Source organism: Sinocyclocheilus rhinocerous, unplaced genomic scaffold (genome assembly GCF_001515625.1).
Source record: "Sinocyclocheilus rhinocerous isolate Xijiao unplaced genomic scaffold, SAMN03320098_v1.1 scaffold509, whole genome shotgun sequence".
Taxonomy (NCBI): Eukaryota; Metazoa; Chordata; class Actinopteri; order Cypriniformes; family Cyprinidae; genus Sinocyclocheilus; species Sinocyclocheilus rhinocerous.
The window spans coordinates 914,926-942,055 of NW_015652428.1; the positions used below are offsets into that span (position 1 = coordinate 914,926).

Here is a 27,130-nt window from a genome sequence, read left to right on the forward strand (position 1 = left end):
AAGAATAACATAGAATTTTTATCTATATATGTATGGTCACACTATTTAAAGGTCCAATTCGCACTATAACAAACCATTAACTATGACTTTTGCCTCAATAAACTCCTAATTTGCTGCTTATTAATAGTTAGCAAGGTTGTTGTTAAGTTTAGGTATAAGGTAGGATTAGGGATGTAGTGTATGGTCATGCAGAATATGTACTTTAAGTACTAATAAACAGCCAATATGTTAATAATAAACATGCTAATAGGCAACTAGTTAATAGTGAGAACTAGTCCCAATACTAAAGTGTTACCATGTATATATATATATATATATATATATATAGAGAGAGAGAGAGTGAGATAGAGAGAGAGATTTTTTGCTTTAAAACGGCAATCAATATTTATTAAGTTATAATGAATAAACATAAAATTACTTAGTGAATATATAATAAATCACCAATTAACCTGTCATGCAAGAGAAGAGAAAGTCCATCTATTTAAAAATATATCTTTTAAAAAAATAAAAATAAATACAGCAAATATACATTTATTTAATACACATTTCCCATATTTAGATATAATAATAGGGTAATTAATTCAACATGTATTTAAAGGTATATATTAATTTAAAATTACATATTCTGAATTAAAAAAAACAGTAAATATATACACGCAGTCGTGTTGATGCAGCATGTCAGGGAGACGCTGTGTTTCAGTGCGAAAGCAAAAGCACTTTATTTGGCCTTCCGGAAGTAGATGCAATTAGGAATCATTGGTTAAGATTTATTTACAACAGAACAGCACAACCCAGATGTTCGAATTTGTGCAACGTATTTTATGGACGACAGTTTTTTGAACCTAGAAGAGTACAAGGCTGGTTTGCACAAAGGCTATTTCTAAAAAAAATAAAAAATAAAAAATAAAAGGGTAAATTCCGACTTTGCTATGACAATCTGGCGCTTTTGAATCAGCGACTGTAAGTATGTTTTGTTATAAGTTTAAGTTTTTGATATTGACTGTTCAAATGCGGAGTTTTGCGCAGCGATCATATGACCCCTTTAAAAAACTGTGTGTGTGTGTATATATATAACTGAATATCTAATATTTCCCATATTTCGACATATGGGAAGCAATGCTTCTATATTTCTTTAAAATTGCATATTTAAAAATATCTATACATTTCGATTAAATACATAATTCCCATTTTTATTATTTATTAAATATCTATATTTAAAATTAATTTTTTTGAATGAAAAAAACATTTAATTAAATATAAAATATATTTCCCATATTTAGACATAACAATATGGGAAATAATAATACAATATATTAAATATACAATACATTTTCCCATTAACCTGTCACAAAAAGGAAGTACATCATATACATGTAATAAAAAAAGAAGGACTTAAATCCCTATGAGCCCTAACTGAACCATTCGCTCTTAAAAACTACTTTTACCATGATATCTAATATGTTGCACTCTCTACTTCTATGTGTGTGAATCTGACACGTTTGTGTTTATTAAAACAAGGGTGCCCTCTACTGTCACATATGTGTATTAACATTAAACACCATGTCTGAGAAAAGTGCATAAATGAATTCAACATTTGGCTATGAGATGGCAAGCAGCCTTACCATTCTCTATTTTACTTTTCGGATGCGGCCCGCTGAAAGCGAGAAGTTTGCCCGGGACGATCCAGTTCAGATCTCCGTTCTCGACCCGCTGGAAGGACGAAAAAAACAGAATTAAAAAGAGATGGAAAATGAATAAAGATTAAGGGAACAAGCACAAAACACAGAATTGAGCCAAGGAGGTTTGTATTACAGCCAATGGAGAATGTTTTATAATTGGCGAGTTGTGCTGTCGTAACCCCTTCAAAGCGGAAGGCACAGCAGGTGACGGATTACCACAAGCTGAAACATTTACATAATACTAAAGGACAAATCAATTGAATGCTCATTTGGCGTGAATTGTTCCAGCGATTGTCTAAATAATAGCCGAGATTATAACACAGGTAGGCGATGTATAATCACGTTGACTTCGGCGAGCTGTACACGATGTGTGCGATTTAAATAAAATTGACCGAGCCGAGACTATCATTAGGTTAAAACATCTTTGGTTCCCAGGTGGAATAAACACGATTATGTAACCGGCTTAAGGAGCAATGAATGTAATTCTGGGTAAAAACATTGCATGCTGGTTCGCCTAATGAGCGCGAGCATGTCACATTTCATTACCTCGTAATGTTCGTACTCGTTTACGTCGAACGTCTCGAAGTTCAAGAATCCGTGCTGGAGGGCCTGAAAAACAAAGTTTAGAAACATTAGTCATATGCTAACTGCAAAAATGTTCATTCATATGGTGGATTTCACCTGAAAGTCACACAAAATCCTTTATCTGTCTGGCTGTTTAACCAATTAGTCAGTGTAATGGGGCTGAAGCGGCCTGTCTGGTGCTCGGTGAAGGGCTGCGGGGGAAGACGATTAAGGAAAAGGCACACGAGTCGATAAGCCGTGGCAGAGAGCGATGAAGGGCCGCATCTAATGGAGTGTCGGGTTTCTGCTTTTCACATGCATGTCTGCCTCTGACAAAACAGGTTGAAAGTGTACAAAGTGATGTTTTTGTTTTGCTGACTCTTATTCACTTAACTAATATAGCAGTAACATTGGACTTTATACTGCAAAGCGCAGTACTGATACTTTATTCTGCTATGCAAAAGGCTGTAAAAACACAGTAAAAATTGACTGAAATTGGGCCTCTTAAACTATTGTTATGTTTAGCTCATCTGTGTTCAGTTTCAGAGAAAACAGAATGACAATTGAAGTTTCCTTCAATTTCAGTGTAGTTAAAGCTTTTGTAGGGATCTAAGATAAAAAAAACAAACGTCAACCATGAACTGCTCAACATTATAGATGGACCACTTGTCCAATTTTATACATTTAATGTTTTGTAAATAAAACAAAAACTTTAAAAGACTATGAATATATAATAAATAGATATATGAAAGAATATTTTTTAAAGCAAGACATTTTAAAAATGTATATAATTTAATATTTTTAAAAAGTATTTTAAAATAATATAATAACCAAGTTTTTCTAAAACATATTTTTCTCTTCACTTAAAAATATATATACACACATTTATATATATATATATATATATATATTATAAAGTGTATTATTATTACTATGTATTTTCTATATTATTATTATTATATTATATTATATTATATATTTAGTAAGTTTTTCAGCACTATTCTTTTTCTGAGGGAAAAAATGAATAGTTTAGGAAAATTGTTAAAATAAGATTTTTTTTAAATGTTAATATCTATATCTATCTACCTACCTATCTATATATAAAAAAAGTGTATATAAATTATTATTTTACTATTATTTAAAGAACATATATTTATTTATTTTTTAAATACAAATATTTACATTAAATATAACAATACATTGCTAAAATTACAAACATATTCGTCCATGGTTAAAAAATAAAAAATAAATTATATATATATTTTTTTTTTTCTTTCTTTTTTTTCTTTTTTAACCATGGACGAATCTCTCAGAATGACCCTGAGTTACCACATTTGAAGAGTGGGATTAGTCTAGTCAAGATGACAGCCAAGGCGAGGCTATTGTAGTCTATGTTTATTTTGTGCACTTATCAGAAGCAGTATGGAAACAGACGACTGAGAGACTGTCACTGCTACCATCCAACCGTAAAACATGCTGTCCTGAGCTGTAGGGTTGCACCTGTCAGTCAAAACCTAATCAAGGCTGATAGAGGGCACAGCGGGTGAGTGATTATCACAAGCTGTCAAAGTTACATCACTCCAATGGACCAATCAGCTGAGAGCGTTCAGGTATAAAACTTTACAAACAAGTCACACTGAAGTCCACACGTGCAGACGTACAACAGGCGACCATGTCTGTTTACTCCATCTGGATAAAGCGACAGATGTGTGTGCATCTGATACAGCGAGTCGTCTCACTCTCAGGCTGTGGTTATGCAACTGTTCCTGGTCCGGTTTAATCGAACGAGCCCAGCCGCCCTCCTCCCCTCCGCTGCTGACTGGACGAAGAGCTTACAGCAGAAATCCTCTTCTGCAGTGTCAACGGACGGTGTGGATGAGCTGCGCTTAATTACCGCCAACATGGCCTAAATCTCCAGTCTCCTCGTTTTACCCTTGCAGTGGTAATGGTGGAGCCTAGTGGTTAAAGATCTGGGCTGGTAATCTGGCGATCTTCACTGCGTCCTTGATCGAGACACTTAACCCCGGGATGCTCCAGGGAGAATTGTCGCTGTAGTAGTGTATTAGAAGTCACTTCAGGTAAAAGCTTGTGGATAAAACGTGGTTAGCTTACAAAAAAAGTAGCCTAAACAATTTCCAAATGGCTATTGGTGTGTTTTAGAGGGCGTAATTACACAGTTTAAAAATAAAATCACGTTATGAGGTATTAAGTCGCAATTACGAGAAAAAGTTGTAAATGTTTATCGTCATTGCAACAATTTCTCATGGTGCAACATCTCTGCTACATTGTTTCTGACAGTTTGCAACTAGCGCTTTACAATTTTCATCTCCTACAATGTGACTATCCAAAACTGCAACATTGCGAGCTATAGTCACTATTGCGAGAAAAGTTAAAATTGCTTTTCGTAATCTCAAATTTTTCTCACAATGTGACACTTTACAATTGCTACATTTTCTAACCATTTCCAACATTTTCCTCATAATTGCAACTTCATCTGTTTTCATAAACAAAAACTGTGATATTGTGAGACAGTCACAACTACGAGAAACAAGTTTGCAATTGTGAGAAAAAATTGTTTCTCGAAATTTCTACTATTTCTTACAATGTGACATCTGACGTTGTTTCTAGACTGTTTGCAACTTTTTCCTTATTGCAACTTTATTTCTCACACAATGTGACTATTCAAAAATTGTGATACTGTGGAATATAGTCATAATGGCAAGAAGTTATAATTGTTTATCTTAAGACTTTTTCCTCACAATGTGACACTATAGTTTCTTACAATTTGCAACATTTTGCTCAATTGCAACTTCGTACCTTGGACAAATTGACTTGATCTCAATATAATTTTGTGGAGATAGTCACTATTGTGAGAAAAGTTATAATTACTTGTCTTAATTCAGTCTTTTTCTCACTGCTATATTGTTTCAGACAATTTGCAACATTTCCTCAATTGCAACTCCATATCTCACATTGGGACTTCATATCCAAATATTGCATTAGTGAGTTCACAATTATGAGAAACACAATTAGAAGTCACAATTACAAGAAACAAGTTTGCACTTATGAGGAAAAGTAACCATTTCTCGAAACTGCAACTACTTGTGACATATAACTGTTTCGGACCATTTGCAACTGTTTATTCATAATTGCAGCTTCATGTCACAAAAACGTGAATTTTCCAAAAATTGTGATATTGCGCGATACAGTCAATTGTAAGCTATAATTTCAAATATTTTTACAATGTTTTCCCCATAATTGTGATTTCATCTCACACAATGTGATCAAAAAAATCACTATATTGTCACAATTAAGAAAAATTCAACGTGACTAATGTGGAATTTTCGAAACTGAAGTCGTAATTACAAGAAACAAATTTGCAATGAAAAAAAGTCACAAATTATGAGTTACAAAGTCACATTGAAAAATCTAAAATCGCAATTACAAGAAACAAGAAATTAGGTAAATTTGGATTTCAAATAAACTTTTATTTTATATATATATATATATATATATTTATTAACTAAGATTTTTCTCTGTGGAGTTTGATCCTACAACATTTTGGTTACCAGCCCAGATGTTTAACCATTAGGCAAACCCAAAAACAAAAGAACTGCTCTCATGTTGACAAATCGGGCATTAACTCCTCTTTAGCAGCTTGGAGAGAGGCAGCAGTGGTGATTTGATCATTAACAGGATTCAGTGTTTATCACACTCACAGATGCCGTGTGTGGCTCATGCAATTAAGGAGCTGTTAATTAGAGCCGGAGGGGAGGCACTGATAAAACTGTCACATACGCCTGTCTCAAAGCAACAACTACCATCGTAACAGCAAAGCACAGGAGGGCCCAAAAGTCTTTAAAATGTAACATTATTTGCTACAGAAGTTATTCATCTTTGTTAAAAAATACAACTCTTAGTTCATGTTAGCTCATTAAATAACACAGTTGCAGCTTTTGATTTTAACAACATGCTATTAAATATTAGAACTACCTTAGATTAATTAATGTTTAGAAGAATTTTTCATTTGCAGTTCATGTTAACTAATGAATTAACTAATGAAGCCCTAATGTAAAGTGTGACCAAACAATAAAGAATCAAAACACTTTCAAACAATATCTAGGGCATGTTGTAGTCCAGATTAAAATGTAAAAAAGTTTGAAAATAAATAGCCTATTAAATCTAAATATTAAAGTATTTGGTGCTGTGATGAACACACAAATAGCGAATACACAAATCTGAATGGCTATTTAAATAATTTAAACACGCTTCAGAAACAGAAAGTAGTGCAGCTGCTTTGTTTACAGGGTTTACTGGGTAACACTGCATTTCTGCTGTTTAGCGTCATCTGCTGTCAGAGAGTGAAAGTGTTTTCATCCGCCATGCGCTTCTCATCCGTGCTTGTTTACATCAGAATGCGCACACTGTGACGCAGCATACAGCGGTGTTGTGCATTGTGAACAGTTGATGGGAAAAGTATTCTTAAAATGTATTAAAAATTCTGAATAATTCGTAATAAATAATTATTGTCGGTATTTTGAAGTGCCCACGACAACAATATCGTGCATATTAATTATCGTGATATATCGCATTACCGAATACCGGCACATGTCTAATACATATATACATATATATATATATATATATAAAATGGTGGGGTTAAAACATTTGTATAGTACTATAGTGTACATCTCACCTTCCTAATGCCTTGCAAGCAGTCGAGAACTGTCAGGTTGTATGTGCAATTCCCAAATGAAGCATCCCTGAAAGAGAAACGAGAAGGCATGTTAAAATTGCGTGGGTGTATTTACACAAAATACAATCTAACAAAAAAGAAACACCCACAGGAATATAAACAAGAATATCAAGTCATGTTATGCACAAAGAACGGGAACATAGACACTGATTTCAAACCATTGCTCTCAGGTGGTCTGCTTTCAATAAGAGTAAACCATTACCTGCCCATGAATACAAGTAACTGGGTCAGGGCCTTTGTGTTTGGATGTGGGAGTGAAGGTAAAGTGACAGGCGAGACTGTGTTTGCTTTTGTCATGTGTTTGTGAAGAAAGAAAACCTTGCTGTGGAGAGTGTACATGTGGGAAGCCAGCAATACGATGGATTACATCTACAAAGTCAAGGCAAAATTAATGTCATGGACAAGAATGTTTTGAACACTTTTAATTCAGGTTTGTTTGTGTACCTAAAATGATGTCATTGGGTCAAGGGAAGCCAGGGTTGTAATGAAATGCCTAATGCCTCAGAAACTAAAAGGGGCCAATACACCATCCCTTGCTGAACGCACGTCAAGGAACAGGTTCTTTGTGTCCGCTTTAATTGAGTTTTGCATTATGCATGCGCTTAATTCGCTCTTTATGATGCAGGCTGGGTTGCATAAAAAGTGGGTCAGTGTTCTGCTGGGATCCTTTCAGAAGTCTCCCAGCGTGCCTCAATGGAAAGTATCAGGCTCCATTTACCCACACAAACACCACATACTCGCATATGCAATCCCATAACTCCCAGAAGAGGGCATGGAGGTCTTGTGTATTGGTCCACTGCTTCAAGGTAACAAAAATCATTAGACTTGATAAGTCTATCATTAGTAGGTTTATTTCTTTAAAGTACAATGAATGATTTTTTTCTCTTCTTTTTTTTTTAAAGTTATATTGTTGGTGCGTTTATGCCTTTATTATTGATAGGACAGTGACGATACGAGAGGAAAGCATAAGGCAGAGAGAGGGGAACTCAGGTCGCCGCAAGGCTATCAGCGCCGACCAATGACTAGTTTTCAAAGCAATGTTTCCATTTTAAGTTCCTCAGTATTCCCCTTGAAACAAAGTATGGTTAAAGTGCCGTGCTCAAGGAAAAAATGTGATGGATTTGAACTTTTTGGTTACTAGCCCAAATGTTTAACCCCAACAAGTTTATAGCACCACCAACTCAAATTTGAAGAAAAACACTAACAAGCACAGTCATCTTTAAAAAAAAAAAAAAGAAGGGAGACAAGATGAAAACCCAGGCAAGTTTCCAACAGAGCTTTGCAGAAAAATTTATTTTGTTCACACAATTATCTGTACCAGCAGGATCCAAGAAATGTTTGAAGATACAGCTGGAGACTTTCCCACCAGCCAGTGGCTCATTCATCTTCCTTCCCTCGGCACAGAGAAATGTTGAGCCAATCGATTTGGCTGTAGAAACACAGCGGCTTACTGGCACCAATTATAGACTTACATCCTGAGGATTATGTAATGTCTCACCTCCGGGAGTGGAGGTCAGGAGTTAGACAAACCTCATTTAAAACGGCACATCTTTGTCGACTTTTAATTTACAAATTGGAATATTCAGCAGATGCTTTCATTCAAGGCGACTTGCAAGGACAGTCCCCTACGGAGTAACCAAAGGTCAAGTGCCTTGCACGGGGGCACATTGGTTTTGCCCCTTGTGCGGTCTGGAACTTTCGGCGATCGGCCCAAAACTCAAATCTCTAGACTAAACAACGTGACGGATAGTTTTGAATGAACAGGTAATTACAAGCTCAAGAGCCATTACCTTAAGTGGCAAGTCAAACAATGGTATCTCATGGGAATGCATCTACCGCAATTAGTTTCTCCAACAAAGAAGGTATCAGAGAGGGCTGGTCAATGCATTCACATATAAATCTGCTTCTTTACGGTCTTAGGCTGGGTTCAAAAGGCTGGGATAAGCAGAGCTGTTAAGCACAGGGTGTGTCCTGGGCGAGCACTGTAGAGGAGCAAAGCAGAACAAGCTTACAGATGCCAAAACCACAAGCCGCACTTTAGTGCCATTACGTAACCACAGACGCAGATATGATTTGTTTTAGCAGATACAGATTTACGGCCACAGCAGTAGATGCTGTAATCATACAGGGTCAAAGTTCCTCAGAGACTTGGTAGGCTGGGTATCTTCATGATTCAAATATGATTTAATAAGTCTAAAAGCTTTCAATGCACACGACAACTTGGCAAGACAGTTACAGCTTAACCGACCTAAAGCTGAATGAAAAATGACAGGGCAATGAAAGCCCAAGAGAAGAATTCTGATTGGATTTTTATTAGTTGACCCAAGAATTGGTGGAAAAACAGAAAAGAGATGACTGTATGCAAGGTCTTGGTGATGTAATGTGCCAGTGATCGAATAAGGAAGGAATACATGAGTTCACGGATTAAATTTGGCATACACATGCAGTAGTGAAACTTTAAAGAAACAGGAACCCCAATTTCGGAAGTGAACCCTCCCCCCTTGCGCATACAGGACTGGGTGTGGAGTTCCTCAAAGAGACCCAGAAGACTATATTACTCTATCATGCTATATCTGGATTAGTTGGGCTCAAATGGACGGGAAAAAACTGGACTAGATCTTGCCATACAGGGCAGAGTAGGACTTGCTTACTTCCTCTGGAAGACTGCCACTGCTTTCCTCTTAGTACTGCCAAATATTTGGGCAGACAGAGAAAGATTCTTCCCTGTTCTTACAAAATGGGAGAGTAATGCTAAGGTCTGAATTGTCCGCTGCAGACTGAAGCCCCCCATCCAGGTCATTAGAGGACAGTCTCCATACTTGTATAACGAACGCACACTGGTTCACTTGAACATAGATTACACTGCCAACAAACCATCTGAACTATCAGGTTACTTCAAATGTCATCCTAAAAATACATTGCTTGAAGACAATAACTTCAGGTCATGTTGTGCATACCATTATTAGGTGTAAACTTGTAGGTTATGTAAGTTTATTTCCAAGTAAGCCTTGGTGTGGGAAAATGCTGCTTTGCAACCAAGATCAACGTGCAGACATTTTGGCTGGATAGCAAGACTTTGCTTACGCAAGATGGATCAAAACCTTACATTCCCAAGTTTTGTAGGGCTACTAAAAATAGTCTCAAAAAGTGGCCATCTGAAATCCATTAAAGCCCTGTTCTTGGAACAAGAAAAAAATGTGATGGAAAAGGTGCAGCATGTTATTATTTCAGAAATATACATAACTTAGCCAACATCTTGTAAATTCTTCCTTTGGTGACGTACTGGGTGTCACACAGAGCTTCACTTTATTCAATGGTATGTCCCATTCATTGTTTACCATCAGGACCCCTTCCCTCTCATAGACAACACAACTGTTTACTTTCTGAATTAACCAATTGCTAAGAATTACGTAACTATGTCGCACTGTTTGTCTCCACGAGTAGCATGGCTACAGCATCCAAGTGGGGGGCGCAGTGACAAAGCGCTTTTCTTCCCTTGCGCAGCTACGCTGCTAACAATCACATCTTTGTGGAGAAACAAGAGCCCAATTAACCTTCAAGATGGACAGAACAGCAAACAGAGTAAAAGAAGTGCCACAAGAGGCACGACTAGTAAACATACTGGATGATTTTATACACAATGAATAATTAAAAAACCAGCAGACTCGATGTTTCCTTCAGGACTTGAGTCTTAGTAGTTTAACCTTTGCTTGGCCACATATCAAGATTCTGCCCTAACCAGGACCATAAAAAAGTGTACAGTTCATATTTTAAAAATGTAGTCACATTTACAATGCCAGGTACACAATAAGCAGGATAAACACTAATTACACTAATGGTGACCTAGATGCCACTGAACATTAAAACTGGCAAAGATAAATAGTTGCTTCCCTACAAGTGCAGACAAGCCCAAGAAGCAGTTATGGTTTTTATAAACTAGGTCAGTCTCTAAATATTGTGATGAGTAAGTGCCTTGACTTGTCAGTGATGAAAAAGATTAAATATTTAAGAAATGCCTTATGAAAGGCATAATTTCATAACCAAATATGTTATTTAATAATATGAAATAGTTTTGCACACATCAAGATAAGTACTAAATATCACTAAACACTAAATAAATTATATATATAGCCTAATATTTAAAAAACATTTTTAAGGGAAAACTGAATTTAATTCAAAAACATTTTGCAAGTTAGAAAAGTCAACATATTTTTTGATAACGACTCAACTGTTACTCAAAAGGAAGTGTTGGATAAAGGTTAATCTCCTGAGAAGTAAAGTGCAAGAGCATTTGAACTAATGCCCACACAATAGACATGTTGACCAATAAACCCAATAATGAGTAACATAATTCCTTCTGGTTTCAGAGACCAATGACGGTCAATGATTAAAAAAAAATTCCCTTGATGACACAAAAGTTTTTGTTACAAAGAAAACCAAAAGGAGATTTCAACCTTTTGGGAAAAGCATTAATAACAGCACTTTAAAAACAAAGCTGCTGTTTCCTGTTTGCATTCAGTGAATGATGCTTCCAAACTGTTTGGAGGCCAGAGCTAATCTATACCGGAAGCACTTACAGCCTATCTCAGAAAGCACAGATATACGGTCTGTTCCATAAATTCATAAACCCTGGGTTAAAAGCATCATGGGACTGCACTGAAGATCGCAGATTTAGAAAATGTAGGCCTCTTCACTATTCAGTGCATACAGCTCTGAATCATTAGCCAAAGAAAGTCCACTTCAACAATGAGTGTTTCTGTTCGATGAGGCCATGTGTCCCTCATTATATATGCATGCATAACAGAATATGCAGCTATGTGCTTGGCCTGGGTGAACTTTAAAGGGGTCATATGATGCTTTTTTAAAGATCATTATTTGGTGTAACAGAATATGTTGACATGCTTTAATGTTCAAAAAACACATTATTTTTCAAATACTGTACATTATTGTAGGTCCTCTATGCCCCGCCTCTCTCAAACGCTTCGTTTTCTACAAAGGCCCTCCTTCCGACAAGCGCAGTCTGCTCTGATTGGCCAGCTGACCCAGTGCATTGTGATTGGCCGAACACCGCAAGCACTCGTCGGAAATGTAACGCCCCTTACCATAATCGCGAGCTTCATCTTTCAAAATAAATGTAAAGACAGAGCCCGAAAGGGGAACGGAGTCATAATGTGACCACCATAAAACTGTAAAAGGAATATTATGGAATAAATAACACAGTTTATTCTCAAAAATAAGATATCAGTCAATTTCCCCAGAATTTAACCTATTCTTTCTCTCTCACCATTGCAAAGTTTTTAATCATTGAAATTTAATTAAATTTAAGCAAATTTAATACATGAATTAAACTATTCATTAAAGGTTATTCATTAAAATACACTCTATATTTTTTTTAAATAACATTATTACAAATGCATGAATATTTAAAATAAATTAATATTTAAGGCCATATCATGTATATACATCACATAGAATGTAATAAAAATAGGGGCGGGCAAAATACCGGTAGACACGATTAAACGGTAGAAATTTGTGGTTACACGCTCACTTGACATTGCTGTGCTACATGGTCACGAAAACTTATCGTTTGCATTTTTAATCATTGCGGTTTAAAAACAAGTGATTTTAAGCCATTGAAATGCAATCAGTAGCGAAAGAGAACTCATTTCACTATATATGTGTGCTGTCTGAGAGGCGCGTGCACATGAAGATGGTGCTCAGAGCACGGGAGTTATTTTTGCCGCTTTATAGGCCTTGAACGGTTAAATACACACACTTGTTTGTGTCAAAATGCCCGTCTATGCAAGTATCCTCATAAACACAGTAATTTAGGTCTTAAGTGAAAGCAAACAGCTGAGAAAGAAAATACATATGTTACAGTATATTGGATCTGGGCAGCTCTTAAAGTGACAGCAGTCTAATATTCCTGCTGTTTGTCATTCATTTTAATAAAACAACAAGAGAGAGAAAATCTCTCACTGGATAAATTTTTTTAAAATTATTAATTAAAAGATACTTAATGTTATATTAACATTTAAAAAATATTCAAAATTAAATATTTAAGGCCAAATTGTTATATACTTTTATTTATTATTACATATGATATATATTTTTTAAATGTATTATATACATACTTTTTTTTTGCATGCTAACCACCAAGCCATGACTCCAACTCTTTTTTTTCCTGTCTCCCATTGCAATCCTACCTATTTATTTTAATCACATTTTAAACATTATACTGCACGGGAACACTACTAATAAATCACCACTAGAGTCTAGTGATTGAATCTCAACAGTAACACCTTCCAATAAAAAGTTACACAAAAGTACAAATGAACACCTATTACTCTCATTTTAAAATGACAACACTATTATCCAACAAGATGACCCATTCACAACAGAATTGTCCCTTTCTCTACCCATTCACAAATCTGACAGAGTAGATTACCACTACACACCAGCTGCACTGAGTCTAGAACCTGCCACAGATGGTTTTCCTCCTGCTCAAGGGCCTTACGTATGTCCTGCTCAGCCTTGCGTATGGCCATCAGCTCAAAGGTTTTAGTGTCCTGTCCTTTGCGACAGTTTGAAACCGAGTCCAGAATTCAGCTCAAGAAAAGAGATTACATGAGTGCGCTGACCCAGCCGTACGCTGTAATCCCAAATTAAAGGCCAGAGATGTTGACCCGCAGAGGCAAAATAATCTAATCCCGCTGCAATTATGAGCATCACTATATAGATGCACGACAACAACTATCTGGCCTGTCAGCTTCATGGCTTGCAAAACGTCTGTGCTGTTTTTCCACTTTGCTTGTTTATTTATCTGGGCAAAGAAGTTTATCGCATTAAAAACCCTGTGAGCCACAGGAGAGACAATATTTCATGCAAAATCAGATTAGAGTGCAGTGTGTGATAAGCAAGGGAGAGGGAGAGGAAAGTGGGAGAAATGAGGCAAAATATATATTAGCAGAGGTTTGAAAACAACAGACATTTTATTTTTATTTTTTTCAAATCCATTTTGCAAAAGATGTGGATATGTGGTGGGTGCTTACCTGAAGGGAAGATATGAGGCATTGGAGCCGGAAATAAGGGCTCTATAGGCTTCCTCTGGTGTTTTCTTTAGGTAAATCACCTGAGACGGGAAACATGAACAGGAAATGACATTAGTGCACCAGCAAAGCAGCTGAATGCTAGGTACTAATTCTATAGGCTTTAACATAAGTGTTGTTAGTGTTAACGAATAAAAATAATTTCTGGCAATCGTTGGCCAAATAATTATTTTGGTAAAAATGTTGGTAATAACTGTAATAACTGAAAATGCTGAAATAAAATTAAATATAAATATTAAATGAAAAAGAACATAAATGAAAATTAGAAATGTTGCAGTGGAAACAAACTGAAATAAGCAAGTACTAAAATTATTAAAACTAAAATAATAATGAAAACTGAAAATGTAAAAATAAAAAATATAAGCCAACTTAAAATATTAGTAAATACTATAATTGTATTTCAAATAATATTAAAATGACAGTTTGAACACAGACTTTGAACACAGTACTTATTAGCGAACCGCTTCATTTAGATGGTTTACAATTGGATTAACTGATTGGGAAAAAAATGTTTGGTTAGAAACAATTAATTTCTAGATACTCAGTTTTTCTGGTTTTAGTCAATGAAAATATCCTTTAAATTTAGCCAGTATTTTATCATTTTAGTCCAGTTCACTGGCTGAAATGAAAATATTTTAGTCGACAATCGTGCAAAATAATTTTTCTTGTAAAATCTGTTAAATCACAATCTGACTTCCAGAAAGAACAATTTGTACACAAATGGGACACCACTACTTCCCAAACCCCTATTCAATCTTTTTCCTCTTCACATCTGTCTGTGTTCCTCTTTATCCCATACACAAATGCACTTTCAGGAAAGTGATGTTCGGGCAGAATGTGTCACACAGATGAGATGTTGTGGCTCAGCACAATGGGGCCCTTCTCAAGCTGGGACGACTTGTCACGGCACAGTGCGGCAGTCGCACACACAGACTTGCTGAAGCGACGAGTTTTAGCGGTCATCTACTCCCTACATCCACATCAATCCCTCTTGACATCATGGAAAAGGACTCTATAATAAGAACTCTGCTCACTCCAACATTTTTGTGGCTTGATGTCAGAATGCAGCAGTATGGTGCCAACACAGAAAAGAAACGTATGTGAACCGCGTCAAAGCCCAACATGAATTAAACAAAGAAAAAGGGGTAGGTCAACTCAAAAATGAAAATTATGTAATTTACTCACACTCCGTTCTTTCTGAATGTTATTTTGTTCATGGAAGAAAAATGAAAAATTTTGCTCGCTCTTTTCCATGCAATTACAAAAAACTGAGTGTGAAGCTTCAAAACAGAGGCACAAAAACATTAAAATATTCAATTAAATTTTCACCAAAAAATTCCCTTTATTTGTGAACAAATCATTCATACCAGTTTTGTGAACTACAAGCAATTTACTGAAATGATTCAGCTAAAAAGAATGATTCATTCACAAATCTGACATAGCTACTTCTCTTATAATTGTGATTTTCTGTAAATGAGTAATTTTTTCTGTAAATAATAAATTATACCTGACTACAAGTCACACAGAGTCAAAATTGCATTATTGAGAGAAAAAAAGCAAACATAAGTTGCATCGACGTAATGTAAAATACCGGTTCATTAATGAATTTTATTGTTTACAAACAATAAATACACTATAAACACTCCATAACCAATCCACTAAATAAATAAAAAAAACAGGAATGTACAGGAAAGTATAAAGCAAACAAATGACAGTGACATTTATTTAAAACAACATTTATTAGAAACGCCAAGCCTAAACGAATTTACTAAATAAAACAAACCTAAATTAAAACTACAACTACCGGCATGTGGGAAATGCGCTATATTCGCCACAAATCCAAATGTGTTTTGCGTTATTTGTACTATAAATTGCAGCACGTTTGATTTTCATTCATGTTTATTTTGTGCTATAACTAGTAAAGTGGAAGAGATGATGGGTTCACGTGTCACTTGAACTGAGGCGTTTCAGTGATCTGTCACGACACATAAAAAACCAACAAAACAGTATTTATTGTTTGAATTTCTTTAAAAATGCCAAAATTTGTAAGCTGAGAATTTGATTCACACTAAAAGTAACCTGCTCTTTCTTGTCTGTTGGCGCGTTGTCAGTTTACTCTTTGCGCTGCGATGTATTTTTCACTGCGTGAGAGAGGCATGGCTTGCCAATTGCATGGAAAAGAGCATCCCGCACACTCTTCAAAATAACTTTTTTGTTCTACAAAAAAAAAAAAAAAAAAAAAAAAAAAAAAAAAATTTTTAAAAAACTTCTGTTTGAAAAAGGAATTTCTAGAGTGTGTTAAGAGTAGTTCACTTATATTTACATAACTGATGATTTACTTAAAACATACAGATTTGAAACAACGCAAGAAACAGAATTTTCATTTTTGGTTGAACTAAACTTTAAGATCTCCAGTACTTGACGACCCTGACACTTGACCTCACTCCTAGTTCGTGTTTTGCTTTTGAAGGCTGTGTCTGTTCTGCAGGAGACCAGAGCTTTATAATTTGTGCACGAGCTCATGAAATATGCACCGGCCAAACAATTAGCTGAACAGTTCGGCAGATTAAGTTCAGTCCCGTGAGAAGGGTCAGCGTTTGTTTATTTGTGTTGCGCCCTATTGCCCCATGCGACTCAGATGGATGATCTTAGCCCAGCTGTTCAACCAGTACAAATAATCTCCTTCATATGATAAAACTGGGTCGTCTACTGCAGGGCAGATCAGCAGCAAACATCTGCGCTTGCCAGAGGAGCACATCCCACACAAGCCTGGATCAATAAAAACCTACTTACAGAAGATTCACTCCAAGAGCAGAAAGACAAAAGCACTACATTGAACACACGTCCATGCATGCAGTGAGTGATGGGCAAGACCATGTAGAGCAGAAACAAGGTTTAATGTAATTTGGAAATGATTACGGTAGTATATGAGAGAATTATTTAAAACACAAGCTTTATTGAGTCTATAGGAGAGAATCTGCAAGATTTTATGACCGTCTCCAGAGGTTGGGTTTTTGAAGGAAGCTAAAATGAGTTTCCATTTAAGGCAACTAAATTAAGACCGGGATCAAGGTTCAAACTAAATTTAGACTGGGAGGGTAAATGTGACCATTCCTAGTAGACCGATTTTGAGGAAGTACACCAACTTTGAGGGATATTTGCAAGATAATTAGAATTGCAAAGACAAAAATGAAAGCAGCCCACATTTTCTGTAGATTCTTTGTCAGGTTTACCTCACAATCTTTTGAATGCCGTACACTCTCATTTCAAGTTCATCAAACTTAGTGTCAAATTATATAATTATATGAAAGTTTTATATACATTTTCCCCCAAAATATACTTACATATGCATAACTTGTTTTATCCCAACTGTAAATTGAGTTGTGAATTGCATGTGATGTTTTATGGATAAATCATTATTATGAATGTAGACTTATGTAAAATCGTGAATTCTGACTGTTCACACTGAAATCATATTGTGGGAAAAAATATATATAAATAAAAGTGACTCAGACCCAAATAAAAAAAATGTCAGGTTTAATGTATGCAACTGGTCAAAAGTTTGGAATAATTAAGGTTTTTCTAATGTTTTTCAAATTAATCTATTCTCACCAAAGCTGCATTTATTTGATCAAAAATACAGCAAAAACCGTAATAATGTGAAATTATTACAACTTAAAATAACTGTTTTGTAAAAACAGTGTAAAATAAATGTAAAATACAATTTATTCCTGTGATGCAAAGCTGAATTTTCAGCCATTACTCCAGTCTTCAGTGTCACATGATCCTTTAGAAAGCATCTTTCAAAAACATTTTAAAATCTTAATTATAACAAACTTTTGACCTGTAGTTTTGAATACTTTATTTTTTTTTTTTTTTTTTGCAAAATAAGACAAATTAAATATATAAGGGAGCCAAAAACATCCAAAAAAAAGTGGAAAGTTGAGTAGCAGCAACAAACATCCAGCACAGGATTTATGGTGGCACGCAGCCATTGCGTCACAGTCCAAAGCCAGATTATACAAAAAGACAGATTATAACTCGTCATGGCCCTCATCCAAAGAAAAGCAAGGGAACATCAGATCCCCCCACTCTTCGAATAGACCAGAATCAGGTAAAAAAAGATGTTGATATTGTATAACAACTACCAACCTTTTCAGTTCCCTAATATTTGAAATTGGAGTTCTAGTAGGAATGAGTTAACAATTGCTTCTTTGAAGGAAACTGGAGAAGCATCTCTCATACCACTTCCTGTCCATGTTGCCATTTAGGACTAATCAATATTAATGAGGAAAGAGCGTTCTTAACTCCCAGAGCTTAGATCATAGTGTGAGACAGTAGCTGCTTTGTCAGTACAAATCAGCACAAATAAACTGAATATACGTGAGTAGATGTGCATGCTTGATTATTTGCAGATCAAGCTATGAATATTATGGGGGAAAAAATGGTGCCATGACCCTGTAAAACTGGGCAGTCATTTAAAAGAAGGGCTTATCAAAATGGTACACTGACCCACATTACAGCTGGCACCTGTGCCTTTGACAAAGCCAACGGTGCCATCTGAGCAATAAATCTGCCCAGACCGGAGTACTTCCTTGAGAGCGCCAGGAACAGGAAGAGTGGAGATGTCCAATGGCGCAATCAGCTGGCATGGCTCATACGGCCATAGCGTTTCACAAGGACCGGACCAGACCGGAGTCCTTCCTTAAGAGCACCAGGAACAGGAAGAGTGGAGATGTCCAATGGCGCAATCAGCTGGCATGGCTCATACGGCCATAGCGTTTCACAAGGACCGCTGTGTACATTGTGGTCTACATGAATGAATGCAGTGGAACAGGACAAACTGGCACGCGAGCCAGTCAAGGACATAGTTATTGTGCTGCCACAACGCGGGGGACGCACCAGTCAGTCAGCAATCTGTCGCCGTCTCTGAGGGGGAGTCTGGAATGAGGACACTGGCAAACATCCGAGAAGACTTTGTATGACAAATGAATTTGAGGTCGATGTGGGAGGATTGTTGGTTTTAATGGAAACAGCTGAGTGGCTAATTTGCAGGGCCATGACAGATTCCGCCCTGGATGCGAATCCTCGAGACCGGTGAAAGCAATTAATGACAGTGACAGAAGTGAGATACTCACAGCATAAGCACCAATGAGCACAGCAGCGTTAGCCCTTTTGCGCTGGTCGAAGCTGGTGTAGTGCACAATCCTCTTTCTGGTCAGTGTAAACGACTGGAAAGAAAAACAAATGCATTGCAATCAAAGTTCATGAATACTTTTAAAATACGCAATTTATTTTGGATAGCTTGGATTACATCAATTGTTCAATGTAGTTTTTATTGAAAATGAAACCCAAATAGCATAAAAATGCATAACTTATCTGTTGTAAGTTTTTAGCAAAAACGACATGTACATTAATCATTAAACATTTTGCAATTTAAGTACTAAACAGCATCAATGGTATTTTAAAGAAACAAAACTGTAACTTGAGAGAAAAAAAAACTGCATTAATCACTACAATGTAAAACATGATTTTAAAACAATGTTAAGAGATTAATGGACTTTTTTTCCCACTAAACTTTTTTATTTATTATTTTAACAAACACCAAGTTTAGTCAACAAAAAAAAAAATGTATCTGTCTTTTAAAATGTAACAACATTTGCAATTGAATTTCTTTAAAATGCTACTGACATAAAAGCATTTCATAGAAACTGTAATGCAAAATTTGTTGCATTATACAGTCAATTTGTATCAAATCGAAACACCAAGTTTAGTCAACAAAAATAATTTTAAAAATGTCCAAAATGTACAACATTTGCATTTCAATTTCAGAAATTGAAAGAAAATTAAAAGATTGTTACATTATGCAATTTATACCAACTGTTAAACTTTTTGCCAAAAATCATTTTAACAAACCAAACAAATTTCATAAAACTGCTTCAATCATTAAACTTGGTTTTCATTAACAGAAAATTAAATGCATTTTTATACAAAAATTGGAAATTGTATTAATAGTACTGTAATTTTAATTAGAAAACAATATTCATCATTCATTTATCATGGTTTTCACTATAATGGAACTCCAATAAAAACTGGATAAAAATTTTTTTTTTTTCAATTCTATTTTAACTAAAAAAAATTTAGTTAAAACATCAATCTTTTTGTTAAAGCATTTTAACATGAAAAGAAAAAAGAACTGCAACAATCATTTAACTTGTTGGTTTATCTTGATTAAAAATTAAAATCTTGGTTAATGTAAAATCACTCCAAACCCATTTACAGTTAACATGGCTGGTTAGATGTTTGGGAAACTTATGAGAATCTCATCAACAAAAGTCTCAGTATCAACCAATTTCACATGCTTAACAAACACCCTTTTTGTGCTTAAACTAGCTTGAGGTGTTCTCTGGATGACTCAATTGAACGTGTTTTACATGAGGGAATTTGGAGACAGATGTTCTAGCATCTGCCCCAGCTGCTGCAGTAGAAGTGCTGCAGGTGAGCCGAAATGTGTGCGCAAGACAGACAGCATGTAGCTGCTAAAAGGCAATTCATGCACAGACACAAGTCAAAAGCTTCAGAAAAATCTGTGCCGGAGCCGAGCTGAACTGAAAAGCCCTCAAAGCATCTGTTCCTGTGTTACTCCACATGTCGCAGAGTAAAGATTTGGCTGGGGTGGGATAACAGTGGAAAACAAACTGCCGGCACAACAAATGAGGATTCAAACTTGTCCACCTACAATCCGCCCCCAAAGAAAAAGAGACATTCCGAAGGCAAAAGTAAGGAAAGGAATTTTCCAAAAGCTCTCTAAGCTGAGAGATTTTTTTCAGAACCTCTTAAAAAAAATTTTGACTTTTTTTGCCTTTTTTTTTCCTCTTAATAATTTTTTTAATAAATATTCGTTGTCTTAACTTTACAAAATTTTGGAAAGTCATAACAGGGTTGAACCTTTTATCCTTCCAATGATAAGCACAGTAATATTAAATATCAACTAGTTTGGAAAGTGAAGGTGTACATGTCATCTTTTCTCATAGAGTATATAGTAACAATATTAAATTAAAATTTAATTTATGCATTTAGCAGACGCTTTTATCCAAAACGACTTACAATGTTACTAAGACTTTGAGAAAAGATGACCTCTAGATCGCCACTTTCCAAACTAGTTAACATTTAGTATTGCTGTGCTTATCGATTCACCTTGGAAGGATAAAAGGGTTCGACCCCGTTAGTCTTAGTAACAGAGTTGAACCATTTTATCATTCGAAAGTGGATCAATGAACAAAACAATATTTAATGCCAACTTGTTTGGAAAGTGATGATATAGAAGTCATGTTTTCTTGTAAAGTTATAGTAACAGAGTTGAATTATTTTATCTTTCCAAAATGAATCAATAAGCAAAACAATATTGAATTTCAACTAGTTTGGAAAGTGAAGATGTAGAGATCATCTTTTCTCATTGAGTCACAGTAACAGGGTTGAACCCATTCATCTTTCCAAAGTAAATTGATAAGCAAAACAATATTGAATGTCAACTAGTTTGGAAACTCAATATCCTTTCCTTTCTCTAGCCATCTACAGATCATCTCTTCTCACAGAGTCAAAGTAACAGGGTTGAACCCTTTTTTTTACTTTACAGGCAAATCAATAAGCAAAATGTTAATCACTCAGAAAGTTAATTTTCATGTAAAACAGCAACATCCCCATGCAGGAGGTGGTTATACTAGTGAGGGGAAGAAATCTGTAAAAAAAAAATTAATTCAGCTTAAAAACAAAAGCCATCTCCAGATTGACAGTGTTTTTTTTATCAGATTGTGCCTTAAAAACACTAACTTGAGACTGCACAAGCTCCACTCAGCAATGCTAGAAAGCTGATCTTATGAGAACCAGATACTAGAACAGATACTACCCAAGCTTCCCTTCTTGCTGTTTGGTTCCTCCAGCCTACAACCAATCATGCAGGCCCAAACCGGTGAGGTTAGAAACATTTCTATGGCAACAACTTGTAAATTACAAACAGGCGGGGATATTGTTGGTTGGATGGGTGTGGACATAGTGAAAGTGGTTAGGAGGGAAACACGTGCTTTTACCACAGGACTTTACCTTTAATATTCCAAAACATGAACACATGAGAGAACTACACCTTGCCAGCTTTAGGAACACAGAACAAAACAAAAAGATAAAATGGTTGATTATTATTCAAACGCCTTCCTTTCGCTTGCAAAGTTGCTTAAGAAAGTGGACATGTCAGCGGAATTAATCACTACAAGGACACTATAAACTTCTTGTGTGCTTTGGATTTGGTCCTCTTTGCTGACCTCTCAATTTAGATTAATTGGAAATTAAAGTTGGAGTCATGTCAAGTTAACCGTTTTATGCTCCTGAAGACTGATGAATCTCAACAACTACATTTAAAGCAGAGGAACATTGTAGCTTCGCTCCAAAACAAAGTGAGCTGCCTACCTAAACAGCAAAGGTACTTTCCAAAAGGCAGGTGGCTGGATTGCACTATTAAGAACCTTTAGCCAAAATATTAGGAAGAACCATATGTATCATTAGTGGAGAAGGTCCCAGAATGCATCACAATGAGTAAAAAAAAAACTAAGACGGTGTACGATGTACTTATTTCATTTGAAAAGTAAATATAAAGTTCTAATTAAAAAAACTGACTTGTTCACAAAGTTTGTTAGCTTAGCAACGTGCTGATGTACAACTATAGGAATCAATTGAGTTTAATTTTGTGTGGCACACCGAGTTGCGCCTATGTAGTGTTCTAAATCAGTCACCTATGAGGTTACATTTCAGATAAAATGCTGCCTTAGAAGGTAACGGTCTATGTAGGGAGTAGCAAGCAAGGAAGCTCACTAGGTTTTGGAAAGCAGTTAGCATAACCTTAGTAAAAGCTATAATTTCACAGGACGTAAACAATACAAAACAGTTCCCTTTAAACAGTGTCTATATTAGCAATCAAATGAAAATCTGAGAGTTGATGGATTGGGATGGATCACATAATAACCCTCCCCCATCACAACTGATGTGTGCAGAGCACTACTCAGACATCTAATCCCCCTCCATAAATCCTTGGGACACGCATGAACCACGCGCCAAGGCCAACGCCAGTGGCTGCTGCTAAAGTCTGAGTGGATGAAAGAAAAAAGGTCACATCTAATCCCAACATTTGTTACATCTGATAGAAGGAAGGATCAGGAACAGTGACATAACATGCATCTCACTTTCTCAACAGACTGTGAGCATTGAGATCGAAGTAGATCGTAATCTGTACCTTGCTGACATTCTGGTAAATGCCATGACAACTGTGGGGGAAAGAGAAAGTAAGACTTGAATAGTGAAACTTTGGCCTAGTAGATAGGTTTTAAGCTGGCAACCGGAAGGTGACTGGTTCAGTCCCCAAAGTGATCAAGACGCACCATTGTGCAAGGCACTTAACCCCAGGTTACACTTGGGGAAGCTTGTCCCTGAAAAGCATTTGGATAAAAGCGACTATTAAATGACTAGTTATCAAACCACTGAATTAACTCTTAACTTTAAGAGGCCGAGAGAATTTAGAAATATTCTTGGCGTTATCCAACAGGTTGATGTCAGCTTACGTTTATACACCGAAACTGAGCTCAATGACAAGGTATCAGGTTAAAGGTTTGTATTCATACTTATTGAATTGTGGATTAAAGGAAATGGTTATGATTTTACCAAAGCACTTTAATTATTTTAGAGTATGTAAAACCATTTAAACTGTTGTTTTCATGGTTTAGGGATTTTTCATGGCAACAAAGTTGTAAAACTGGATTTAACTTCATACAGAAAAGCTTAGTATGTGATTTTTTCACACTAATATCATATTGAAAATGCTCATAATCTTTAGGTCGTGTTTTATTGTCGAGTATTTTATTGTTTACAAATTGGCCCCTTTTACTTCCATTATAAGTTTCTCAGAGTAATGTACTTTTTTAAAATGAAGATGGAGGACTAGAGCAAATTAATTTTGTTGTAATCAGCATCACATTGCAAATTTACAGATCCCAGAATATTCTTTTAAGAAGAAATATCTTCATGGCCTGAACTACTGAGCTTTAGAGAGGCCCTGAGCCAGAAACATCCTGTGGTCCCAGGAGACACTCTCGGTCCACATTAAAATGTCAAGACAGGTGAGACAAAGACTAAAAAAGACAGGAGACACATGGCTAAAGATGCACGTGATGTATCCTATTGAGCTTCTGGTTAGAGTCGCTTTTATTTAAAATGAGCACAAACGGTTTTGCCTTACAGACATGGCATAAAACGAGCTGATGGCCTGATAAAGTGAGGGCAGAATGGGATGTTTTCTAGCTGTAGCTGAAGTTGAATGCTGTATCATTAAGTTTAAATTCCCATCCCATATTACAAACAAAGGAAGCGTCAGCACATCAGACAGCCCAAAATATCCAACAACGGGGCGTGAGTGTAAATTCCTCAGCTTTTTTAATTGGTGTAGCAACATACAGCACATTCTTCGGGAGGAACGTAACAAATCGAGCAGGAGTTTGACTCACCTTGAGCTTTTTGTTGAGTTTACAGCAGTATCTGTACAGCATAGCGAGGTTGAGGGGTCCAAAATCGGCATAAAAGCTATAAAAAATAAATAAATAGTCATAGTTAAATAGACAACATGGACGGAATGGCTCAGGCTAATGGGGCCATGGCCTGGGGCCTTTGACTGCCAGGGGCCTCGATCTGTGGCCCAAACACCTGGAATAATGCTAATGCAGGTGTTAAACTGATATAGAAAGACAAAAAAATCTTGTTCTCGTTTGGAATGTACTATGCATACGTTGTGTTCATTCTTGCAATTTCAAAAATAAGCAATACATTTGCATAATGGAACGTAGGGCTGCACGATTAATCAAATGCGATTGTCAAGTTCTGCAAAAAAAAAATCGATTTTATTGCGCGATTATGAAATCGAAGAAATCGTTCGCGATAATGACAGCTGTTTGCATAGCTTCTCAGTGAACTACGGCTCTGTCTAGTAAATGCTGCTCCATCGGAAAGCATGTGAAAATACCACATTTAATAACATATTTTTACTCCAAACTCACTTCATAACGTCAGTCGAGTGTTTGAAATAAACCCTTCTGTGAGATGTGGCTTCTTACACAGAATAAGGCACGCAACATATTTCATAGTATTTAAGCAGTGATAAAGGCATTGCATTATAAATATACTTTATTTTAATGAAAATTATAATAATAAGAACTCAGATAAACCGTATATTGCCATTTCGACTTATCGTGCAGCCCTAATGGAACGTACTCGTCATTCGAACATTGTATTATGCAATTATGATAAGAGTAGTCTTCTAAAAGACCATAAGCTATCGTTGGAAGTCAGCCTCAAACAGTGTTTTCTTTCAAAATATCTGTCAGAATGATGCGAAGAACATTAGTTCCATTTTTCTCTAATCTTCCCACACGCGGTAATTCAAAACAAATGATTGACAGGTCCATTATGGAACGCTGGAGATAAAAAATGCAACTTTTACTAAAGGAAGCGTTCGATTAAAGAGTTATGTAACAGACTTTAGAACAGTTTCCCGCCTGCTGGGGGTTTTGGCTCTGAAAGATGACTGAGGGAGGGAAAACTCACTTTTCGTACACAAACTCCTCATCCGTGCTGAAGTAATGCGTGTTTGCGGTGCTTTTCGGCTTACTCCGTAATGTTGCAAAATAGAGTCGATCTGGAAAAAAAGAAAAAATTACACATGGCTGATTAAACAAGCCGGTACAGTTATAAAACAACTATTAATACTCTTCAGAGATAAGATTTTATCATCGGATTATTGGCTTGGGTTTAATCATCTGCAACAGTGCACTTATCCCTTTGTAGCTTTAAATACACTAAAATATGAATGTGAATTATCACATTACTGGGACTTTAGTCAATAAGAGAAAATCAAGTACGTTACTTTATTTTGACAGATAAGATAGAAAAATGTTTTCCACAAATCTAATCCACTTATCTATGAATTCACATGGGTTTTTAAAAAAAATTCTATCACACAAAGGAGTGCCACCATTAGTATAAACTGCATTGTGACACTTAAAAAAAAGTTCAGTATACGAAGGTATATATTATAGCAGGAATAACAGGGTTGACAGTTCATTTATCCATCACTAGTCATGTGCTTGAGGTCATTAAACTACCAAGTGTTTATTAAAAATAAATGCTGATATTTCTGAAAATATCCCATTTTCAATAACCAACTGTTAAGAATAACAGGGTTGACCATTTAAGACCTTCTAAAAAGACAAAACATTTGTCCTCAAAGAGGTGATGACTTTATGACAATGTTTGCACATAATTTTATAAAGAGATTTTAATAAAAGACAGTCATCATGGTAACAGGGTTGATGCATTACCCGTGGACCCGTTATTATATACAAATAATACAAAACAAGTTATTATTATTATTTATTTTTTTCCATTTTTCATGCAAATGATAAATTAAATGTTTTTAAGAAAACAACAATAAATCTAACTAAAATTACATTTTAATAAATAACTTGCTTCAAGTTTAATAAGATGAGAAAAGATTCAATAACACACTGCAAACGTTGGTGCAGGTATCCGATGGCTGAAGCAAGTAACTTACGTCTCAGGCTGAGGTAACGTTAACACAATGAATCAAAGTTAGCCAAACAGAAGCTCCTCAGCAACGTCAACTCACCTTTAATAAACTCCGTAGCACCTATTAAATCATTATCGTCAGCCATTTTAAACAAAGATGTGAGTATCGCGGAGTGTTTTAAGTTGTCGAGAGTCATCGACGGAGCGCGAGTGAGGCGTAGCTATTTCTAAAAGAAGAACAAACTCAGGTTAACGTTACTGCTGGTTTAAAATCCGTTTCCTCTCAACGGATGCAACTTCTCTCTGAGCTGATGGCGCAAATATTCCGAGAAGTTCAAGAACAGAAAAGCTTAATGAAATGTGTAAACAAGGCACTTGAATCTTGTGGCATTCTTCCACGCGTA

General features: G+C 35.9%; 1 protein-coding gene across 3 annotated transcripts in view; it reads right to left on the reverse strand.

The window, feature by feature from the left end:
• LOC107715101 (dual specificity protein phosphatase CDC14A-like) overlaps positions 1 to 27,130 on the reverse strand; it is a 45,634-nt gene that overhangs the window by 18,203 nt on the left and 301 nt on the right. For all 3 annotated transcript variants that reach the window (XM_016521160.1, XM_016521159.1, XM_016521161.1), the window contains exons 1-8: positions 26,827 to 27,130; positions 25,746 to 25,836; positions 24,653 to 24,728; positions 19,247 to 19,339; positions 14,052 to 14,131; positions 6,940 to 7,006; positions 2,226 to 2,288; positions 1,623 to 1,710 (exon numbers count right to left, since the gene is read on the reverse strand). The exon at positions 26,827 to 27,130 is cut by the window's right edge. In XM_016521160.1, coding sequence (XP_016376646.1) covers positions 1,623 to 1,710; positions 2,226 to 2,288; positions 6,940 to 7,006; positions 14,052 to 14,131; positions 19,247 to 19,339; positions 24,653 to 24,728; positions 25,746 to 25,836; positions 26,827 to 26,923 — 655 coding nt within the window. In that variant the 5' untranslated portion in view covers positions 26,924 to 27,130. The remainder of the gene's footprint in view (positions 1 to 1,622; positions 1,711 to 2,225; positions 2,289 to 6,939; positions 7,007 to 14,051; positions 14,132 to 19,246; positions 19,340 to 24,652; positions 24,729 to 25,745; positions 25,837 to 26,826) is intronic.